Source organism: Saccostrea cucullata, unplaced genomic scaffold, assembly GCF_032062105.1.
Source record: "Saccostrea cucullata isolate Sc308-1 unplaced genomic scaffold, CSIRO_AGI_Scuc_v1 ctg288, whole genome shotgun sequence".
Classification (NCBI taxonomy): domain Eukaryota; kingdom Metazoa; phylum Mollusca; class Bivalvia; order Ostreida; family Ostreidae; genus Saccostrea; species Saccostrea cuccullata.
The window spans coordinates 71970-81951 of record NW_026924061.1 but is presented as its reverse complement, the minus strand read 5'-3'; the positions used below and the strand labels follow the sequence as shown (position 1 = coordinate 81951).

At 33.2% G+C, this 9982-nt stretch overlaps 3 protein-coding genes across 3 annotated transcripts in view; all 3 read left to right on the top strand.

Moving 5' to 3' along the window:
• Positions 1-9982, top strand: part of LOC134265610 (metallothionein-like) — a 65346-nt gene that overhangs the window by 34456 nt on the left and 20908 nt on the right. The window lies entirely within an intron of this gene.
• Positions 1855-3320, top strand: LOC134265612 (metallothionein-like). The gene is made up of 3 exons (XM_062747836.1): positions 1855-1907; positions 2027-2143; positions 3203-3320. The coding sequence occupies exons 1-3, from the start codon at positions 1880-1882 to the stop codon at positions 3280-3282; spliced, it is 225 nt and encodes a 74-aa protein (XP_062603820.1). The 5' UTR covers positions 1855-1879; the 3' UTR covers positions 3283-3320.
• Positions 8092-9544, top strand: LOC134265609 (metallothionein-like). The gene is made up of 4 exons (XM_062747832.1): positions 8092-8185; positions 8325-8372; positions 8492-8608; positions 9329-9544. The coding sequence occupies exons 2-4, from the start codon at positions 8345-8347 to the stop codon at positions 9406-9408; spliced, it is 225 nt and encodes a 74-aa protein (XP_062603816.1). The 5' UTR covers positions 8092-8185; positions 8325-8344; the 3' UTR covers positions 9409-9544.

The window sequence follows — 9982 nt, the reverse complement described above, 5'->3', positions numbered from 1 at the left end:
GGGGGGGGGGGGGTCTGCTCCGGGATTTTCAGAGTGTTTACCCCCTCCGGGGAAACAATGACTCTTCGCAAGCAGAGAATAAAATAAATTGATGCATGGAATAATAATAATATAACACAATCGACGCACGGTAAAGTACATGTATATGTTTTTGTCATTTGTTTGTGTTACATAGGACAATTTAAGATTAATAAACTTTCAAAAATTCCATTGATTATGTTTCAATAAAACATGCTTAAATCAAACACCAGTTCATCATTCATATTTTGCATTAAGTCCGAACAATAAAACTAAAAGCACACAATGATATATATATAAACTGTACATGTATATACATTAGATTGTATGTATGGCCATTTGCCAAGATCACAGTAAGATATTTATATTTCTACGTAAATGTTTACATTCTATTTTTGAACCTATACATTTTGCACACGGTACTGTATATACAACTTATCAATTTTTGCACACGATTCTGAAAATTTGTATAACGTTTCTATACATGTGTGTGTATTCATATTTTATTCTATATATAGTTGTGAGAAAATACTTAGCGCTTCTTTGTACAAGGAATAATTAATATACACTTTTTAAGTTCTTATTTTCTATTTACTTAGAACTGGAGGGGATTTACAATACTGTTTGTATGATGAAAAAAATGAGTAGGAAATTAATTATTTTTCTCATTAATATCATTGTATTTAAAAAAAATAATTTTCTCTTCCTCAGACAACACCCTGTATTACAAAAGGGGGGGGGCAACAAAACACACAGTACCTCAAGTTCTCAATTAAAGTCTGAGATACACACCCTGATCAAATTTAGGGGATGTCAATTTTACAGTTGAAATTTCAAAAGCAAACAAACGCACAAACAAAAATCATTGCCTAGCATTTTTTAAGAGAGGAAAGCCAAAATTTCTAGCTTTTTTTGCAGAAATGCATTACAGAGAACTAAAAATTCCTGGGGAAGGCGTGTGGTGAGGCTGGTGTCGTTGTATTGTGTTGCATTGCATTTATTTGAATATACATGTATACAATGAATGTAAATATAATAATATAATGTATATGTCTTCTTGTTAAATACTTCAAGACATCCTCATCAATCAATATATATATTTTTTAAAATTTAAATTTACAGGCACCAGCGCTTGCACAAAGGGATGCACCGGACCATAGTCCTGTAAATATACCGAAAATAGCTGTGCCTGCAAGAAATGACTCCCTGGTCACTTGAGAGAATTCTATGTGAAGAACAAAATAATAATTGCATAATATATCGTAAATGGAGGGTTTCTTTATTTATTTGTTTTTCTTGAAGGGAATGGTGGTCATGTAGCTCACAGAATCCCCCAAATAATTATGACTCCCCACTCCAACATATAAATTTAAATGTGATTAAGTATGAAGTACGTGTTGGTTAAAAAAAATATATATATTGTAAATATCACTTTAAGGGCAGTTGTGTATGCATTTGGTACTATTTTCTAACAAACTAGTACAAATGTATAAAAATGCAATGTAGAGTGATTTTCCGCAAGTAATTTATTCAATTATTCATTGTTTATGATATCTATGACCAGAACAAGTATGAATTTTGATTTTCTTTTTCTAAATTAGAAATCATAAATACAATATCTTGAGCCTAACAGGTCTGAAGAAACACTTTAAAAACACTGTATAAAAAATGCTTGTACATTGTATCCCTGCATGCAAACTTTTGGCATAAATACATATAAGCCTTTACATGTATATATGAAATATTGCAGTTGTATTTTACCACATGAATGCACATACATGTATAACAGTATACTTGTTTGTTTTACAATGTCTTCAGGCACTTAAATAACTTTTCCAGAAAACATCATAAATAAACAAAAATGTCTGATCCATGCGACTGTCTAGCAAGTAAGTTACTCTATTTTGAATTGGTTCTACATGTATTTTGCCCCATTTAATTGGTTCAATGCTGTTAGAGTTATCGATCCTTGTCCGCATGAAATGAATTGATTTAAATTTTCTTTCAGCCAGCAAATGTCTGTGCGCAGACCCGTGTCCATCAAGTGGCTGTAAATGTGGGGGCGGGTGTAAATGTGGATCCAGCTGTAAATGTCCCGGATGTAAAGTGAATTGCAACTGTAATGGTAGGGGGATATTTTCATACACTTTGGAAAAATGAATATTCATCTAAAATACCTACTGCTTTGTACTACTACCTCTATTTCTCTATCAGACATATAAGTGTTTTCTTCTAGTTGAAAAGATTATTCAAATTTTGGCAGGGGTAGTATTTCAAATTTTTTGAAACAAACAAACCCACAAACAATTATGATAAGTGCCTTCCAAATATTTTCTAGGAGACTCAGATCATGTGTTCTTTTGGTATACATAACATTAAAAAACCAAAACATTAAAAACAAAATAATATTGTTTGTAGGGGGTGTGTTTTCTTTTATTTACATTGATTATGCCAAACATAGTTTTGTCGCTATTATTTTTTCCTTCTCATTTTTATTTACTAAATATTTCTTGCTGATTGAGAATCACTTAGATCATATTCAACAATTAGATAAAAATGCAGGCACGAAGTACTAGGGAGGGGGAAGCCCCTTACGCCACTTTTTCCGAGCATAACTTTTTCCTCTTGAAACGCGAAGTGTTTATTGAAAGTCTGGTTGGAACTAAAGCCTATTAGAATCAATTTACAGAGAAAAAAAATTATAAGGCATAACAACGCCTTTTGGAAAGGCCAAGTAAGGAGAGAATAGCCTGTCTGCTTTTTGCTTGCTTGTCAATTTTTTCGGACCCCTCACTCCTCAGTAACTTCAAATGAACGGGCCTGCCAAGGCCTTTCCAAAAAGCGTAAAAAATGCATTTTGATGAATTTTATCGTCTTTTGAAAAGACGTAATGATGCTTTTTTCGCGTTATTACGCCATTTTGGCGTTATTACGTCTATTAATTTTTCTCTCCATAATGTAGAAACATATTTATATATAGGATTTTATTGTTAATAACACCCCCTCCCACTCAGGATTACTAGGATTAGGATTTTGAATTCTGGATAGTTTTCTTTTACATTGTTTTTTTTAAATTCAAAGTTTTTTCTTTGGAGTGGGGGTGTTAAGCTTTAATTTTTTTTGGCTGCACCTTTCACTATAAACATGCAGGATATTTCATGTCTAGCATTTTTTTTATTTACAGGAATCTGTGCTTGCGCAAAGGGATGCATTGGACCCCAGTCCTGTAAATGTACTGACAGTAGCTGTGTCTGCAAAACATGACTGCCTGGCCATGTGACAGAATTCAATTATAAAGAACTATATAATAAATGCATATTTTACCATAGATGAAGTGTTTCTTGACTTTTTTTTCTTTAAGCTCCTTATACTTTGTTTTACGACAGTACACGTATAGACTTGACGAGAAAATATTATCATATTATTATATTAAGGGTGTTAAGAAAGTTCATTCCACATTTTTCTTTTATTTTCGATAAAAAATATGACGAGAAAATATTTACAATGTGTTATATTTCATGTTTATAGAGTCCATTCTGGCTACTGATAAAGTTTTCATTGTCTTTTGTTGAATCAATAGGGGGAGGGCAGACATTAAAACAGATGATGTCTGTGCAGAAAAATCAGGGGTGACGCATATTTGTGACATTTATTAGTCAAAACATCCTTTCAAATACTAGTACTATACAAAAATTATTAAGTCGGTGAAGAATGAGAAAATGACAAACCTATTCTTTTGAAAATGATCTATCGTTCTTATATCTACGCTCACCAGCTTGTGTGATGCAAGAACAATTCTTTATTTTTACTCAAAATGACTAGCATTTCTATCATTCGGGTGCTTTAAAGATGTTATGTATATATTCATTCGGAAGAAATATCCTATAGCTTCCTGCTTGAAATGAATTCCTATAAATCTAAAGCACAGTCTTGTGATTTTTTTCATACTAGAAAATTCATCTCTTTAGTTAAGCACTATACTTTGAAATTTTTGAAAATATTTCATCAAGGAACGAACTTTCTTAACACCCCTTACATGATATTATATAGCGTATGATATAATAAAAAAGGGAAGCTAACAAACAGTGAGCAATCTCAACAATCTATAAACAATTATACAAATCTGTTAAGGGGGTATAAAACACGGACTTGTGGAAATCAGAGAGGTGGGATCAGGTGCCTAGGAGGAGTTAGTATCCCCCTATAGTTTACCAATCACATCCAATGTGTGAAACAAGGTAGGAAATAATTAATAGGGTCAATTTCAGAAATAGGTATAATAATTTAATTAATAGGATCTAACATTCTTAGGGGGAATACGAACTCGATTCCCCGCAAAGGGATGCGAGGGGGGCACAGATAAACTGGTAATTCTTTAGCAGTTTTAAGCCGTAGTAAGAATCGGTGTCCACGGTTTTATCTCATCAAACCGTGATTCCAAATAATTATATTTCTTTAAAATTTAGAATTGTCTGAGATTTTGCTCAAAACCGTTTTTTTTTTTAAATATCACCAAATTAAATGTCAGAAATGTAAATAAGCCTCAAAAGCTTTAAGAGAAATCTAGGGAAAATCTGAAGAAAAAAAAATCAAAGGAAATCACAGTACACAATATCGTACTGAAAATAATATTTTACATAAATATATTTACGAATACTGAAAGAACATTATGTCTTGTTACAAAAACTATCTTACTCTAGTTCTATCACTTCCATACCCAGAGAGAGAGAGAGAGAGAGAGAGAGAGAGAGAGAGAGAGAGAGAGAGAGAGAGAGAGAGAGAGAGAGAGAGAGAGAGAGAGAGAGAGAGAGAGAGAGAGAGAGAGAGAGAGAGAGAGAGAGAGAGAGAGAGAGAGAGAGAGAGAGAGAGAGAGAGAGAGAGAGAGAGAGAGAGAGAGAGAGAGAGAGAGAGAGAGAGAGAGAGAGAGAGAGAGAGAGAGAGAGAGAGAGAGAGAGAGAGAGAGAGAGAGAGAGAGAGAGAGAGAGAGAGAGAGAGAGAGAGAGAGAGAGAGAGAGAGAGAGAGAGAGAGAGAGAGAGAGAGAGAGAGAGAGAGAGAGAGAGAGGATATGGATATTTATAGATTTATGCTATACAGTCTATAGTCTTCCCCGAATCACCATTTGTGTGGACCCTATACATTTTGAACCCATATTTTGTATAGGATGAGTTAACCATGTACCGGATACATACCTTACTGCGGACAACTTTGAACAATTAACTCTCTTTTTAAAACTTGAGTGTTCCTGTGTATTTATATGGCATGTGTTCGATCTTTTCTATTCTTATTTACATTGTATAATTCTCCATTTGTATTGCATAATTTTTCATTTGCATTGTAAAATTTTTCACTTGCATTGTAGAATTTTTATTTGTATTCTAAATTTTCCATATGTATTTGATTTTTTAAAATTTGTATTGTATAATTTTTATTTGTATTCTATAATTTCAGGATACATCAGTGATAGAGAACGATGTCTGATCCATGAAACTGTCTAGCAAGAAATATATGTATTATGAAATATTTTGAATTGGTTCAAGATAGTTAGAGTTATTGTTCCTTGTCTGTATGAAATTTTTGGACAATATTATTTTGGCGGGAAATATCTGCAGCTGCAAATGTCCCGGATGTAAAGTTAAATGCAACTGAACGGTAATTTTTTTTATAGATCTTCGCTGTAGGTCTATGTTTTTTTTAAAAACTTAGTTGTAAAATACAAGAGCATCTGAAATACCATCTTATATACACTATGAAACTTTTACAGCTTGTTTCTTTCTGTTAATGATCAAGCCTTGGACACTGTTTGTTGTGAATTAAAAACAACAATCAAGGAACTATATAATTTTTATTTATCAATTTTAAAACATTCTTATATAAGATTCCCAACCTGATCATTCTTCCTAGCTCATATATATAATTTTTATTTATCAATTTTAAAATATTCTTATATAAGATTCCCAACCTGATCATTCTTCCTAGCTCATACTCATGGCATTGAAATATTAAAATTTTTACTGACAAGTTCAGTGTCTGGTTTTCTTTTTTTCACATTGATTTTGCCATTCCTTAATATTTCTTGCTATCTATGCCATGCATCCTATTCAACATTTTGATAAAAATGCAGACACCAAAGTATCACCCTACCAAACTGGAAGTTCTCCCAACCAACTTTATCCCCATAAAATTTTTTTACTACTGAAAATGTTTATTGAAAGGCTAGGTGGCCTCATTTTTAGTTACATACAGTAATACTAGTATATCATTCGATGTATTTGTTAATATTTTTACTAGTTTCCTTTTTACTTAAGAAAACGATACCAGTATTACATTCCCGTTGATGTTTTGTGTAATTTACAGGAACCTGTGCTTTCGCAAACCTCACTCCTGACAGTAGCTGTGTCTGCAAGAAATGACTTCATGGCTATATGATAGAATTCCACTTGTAAGGAACAAAAATGCCTAATATATAGCATAAATTGAGTTTCTTTTTTTGTTCCTTATACTTGAGAAAATATTTCTTTAATATAATATTACATGTATACATCATATAATGTAATAGTATATGCTACAAATTAATGAAAACGGGGAAAGTTAAAGAAAACTGATGAATCTAAAAAATCTATAAAGAATACATACTTGTGAAGAGGGCGTAAAAATCGGATCCCCTGTAATACTAGAGATTGGATCCTCCCCTGTAATGCTAGAGATTAGATCCTCCCCTGTAATGGTAGAGATTAGATCCTCCCCTGTAATCCTAGAGATTAGATCCTCCCCTGTAATCCTAGAGATTAGATCCTCCCCTGTAATGCTAGAGATTAGATCCTCCCCTGTAATGCTAGAGATTAGATCCTCCCCTGTAATGGTAGAGATTAGATCCTCCCCTGTAATCCTAGAGATTAGATCCTCCCCTGTAATCCTAGAGATTGGATCCTCCCCTGTAATGCTAGAGATTAGATCCTCCCCTGTAATGGTAGAGATTAGATCCTCCCCTGTAATGCTAGAGATTAGATCCTCCCCTGTAATGGTAGAGATTAGATCCTCCCCTGTAATGGTAAAGATTGGATCCTCCCCTGGTGACCGTTCACTCCTGAAGAGTGAAAGGATGCAGGTAGAAAGCGTTTGATAGGGTCAAATATATGGGTCTATTGTTTGAATCCGGGTAATACATACATTAAGAAAGATTTAAGAAGCGAGGGGTGGGGATGGGGGCACAAATTAACTGATGACTTTGTAGTAGTGCCGTGTTGAAAAGTGAAAATAAGTTTTCGAGGTTTTACTTCCCCGAACTGTGATTCCGTATATGTTTTTCTTTGAATCCCATTTCTGGCTTTCTTCTCAATAACATTTATTTAACATACGTAACCAACGCAAATGTCAGGAAACTGTATAGTATTTATTAGGAGAATAATTTCATATGACAGCTTAGATATAATTACCAATTTTTATATGTAAGTGAAGTTTTGAAGTGATCGAGAAATAAAGCATCATGTTTTGAGTAACATTTTATGAAAAATCGTAATTATATATATGCACAATATTTTTTCAGAAAAATTATCAAATCAACAAAAATATTGAAAAATCATGCATTTTCTAAAACAATTTATTTTACCCATTTCCAACATTTTCATTTTAATTTCTATCCTGAGAGATTGAGAGAGAAAATATTACAATTTACGCATGTACTTTTACAGTTACTAGTACATATCTTATACTTTAGCTATCTCGTGACAAGTACATTTGCACAATTACCTAAAGCTCTGATTAAAATACAAATTTGGATATCTGCCAAGAACATCACGTAATGTGACTTCGATATTTAAAAAAAAAAATAATCGACAAAGCTGACAATATAGGAAAGTCTTGAAAATAGATTCATTTATTCCTTTTTCTATGTCACACGCTATACATTGATAAGTTTGATGTAAGCTATAGTAAATATTTACTGTTTTATGCCACAGTCTGTAGTTATTCCCTTATCAACTTTGTAAAAAAATATTAAAATTTATACATTTTGCACACGATACTGTGTATACAACCTATCGCTATTTGCACACGATGCTGAATATTTGTATAACGTGTATATACGTAATATTGTATTCTTTATTCAAAGGGAGTGATACTCATAAGAACTCCTTTTAAAAAGGAATATACAATTCTCGACAGTAAAAGGTAGGTTGTATTTTCTTTCTTTATATTGAACATAGAATTTTTACAATGTTTACGATACTGATGGAAAAAAAATCAATATTAATTTCATGACTAATGTACCAATATTATCATAGCTTCAAACATCATTTTCTCCTTTCAGCAAACACACGATAAAAAAAAATGTCTGACCCCTGCAACTGCATAGAAAGTAAGTTGGGACAATTTCCTTGTACGTGTATCAAATATTACCGATAACAAGCCTTGTAATATGTTCGAGTTGTCGCTCTTTATACTTCGATAAACATGAAAATTTATTTTTTTTTCTAGCTGGAAAGTGCGAATGCGCAGATTCCTGCCCCTCAAGTGGATGTAAATGCGGATCCACCTGTAAATGTGGACCCAGCTGTAAATGTCCCGGATGTAAACTCAAATGCAACTGCAGCGGTAAGTTGATATCTTTATCCATGAATGTACATACATGTACATAGGTTTATTTAAAAAAAGAAATACCAAAGGCGGATCCAGGGCCGGCAAGCCGGGGGTGCATGCGCCCCTTGAATTTTTTGTATGTAAAACTTATTTGTCCGTTATCCTAAAATCAAAGAAAAAAATCTCTTATTTGTAAAAGTATGTCAGCTTTTGGGACCCCCCACCAGGGCCTTGCCCTAGAACCACTGGGGGCTACATTGCAGCCCCCCCCCTAAACCACCTGCCTTCTACTGCTCCCCCCAGTTACGAAATTCCTGGATTCGCCACTGAATACTTAGTATGTATAAAAACCATGTACATATACATTTATACTGTTTCAGACATATTTAGAGAATCATTGTTCTCAACTGAATTGACTCATATAAATTTGGGAAAGAGAGCCATATTTGAAAGCACAAAAAAGTAAAAAGGATAAAAGAAAAAAAAAAAAGCTGAACGATTTTTGAAAAGGGTGCTTAAAATCAGTTTTTTCCTGACACTTTTATCATAAATATCATAACAAAACAGTTAAAATGATTTCGAGGGAAGGGGTGGTGTCTTATAATCCACTGATTGCCCTACAAATATTTGGCTATATAACTTGTTATACTTCATAACTTGCGTATGTTAGAATTCTTGCTGTTAGTTACTTATGGCATATTTATCAATTCAAGCAATTTTCTTTTAAATTTTCAGGAACCTGCGGTTGTGGGAAGGGGTGTACCGGACCTGAAAATTGTAAATGTACTGACAGTAGCTGTGTCTGCAAAAAATGACTTCATGATCAAGTGACAGAATTCCATTGCAAAGAATAAAATATATGCATGATATATATAAATACTTTAATTTGAGTGTTTGTTTGTTTGTATTGCACTGTTTCTTTAAGAATATATGATGTGCCTGCAGCTTAAAGGATCTCTAATTAATTGTAAACATGTAATTATCAATTGAAATGATCCAGTATAATGTATACGTGGAATTAGAAATATTGCTTGTATGTGTGACTGTGAGTGTGTTTAATTGTAAACTTGTACATGATGACGACGAGCGATGCTATAGAAATGTATAACGAAAAAGTTTATTAGCGTTCACTTCTATTGAGAGGTAAGGCGGATCAAAAATCTTGATATAATTTTAAGAAGATGATCCATGTCGAGGCCGCGGATTTAAATGTTGCAAAACCTTAATAAAGGAAGCAAAGAAGAGGTCAAATGACACTAAAGCACATGCAAGGATCCCAACCCCCTCCCTTCCGCTAGTAGAGAGGCAGTAGAAAAGCACAAAGAAAACTAGTAGGTATTTGAGAAAAAAGACCATTAGGAATTCTTATTAAAGCAAATAGCGATAGAT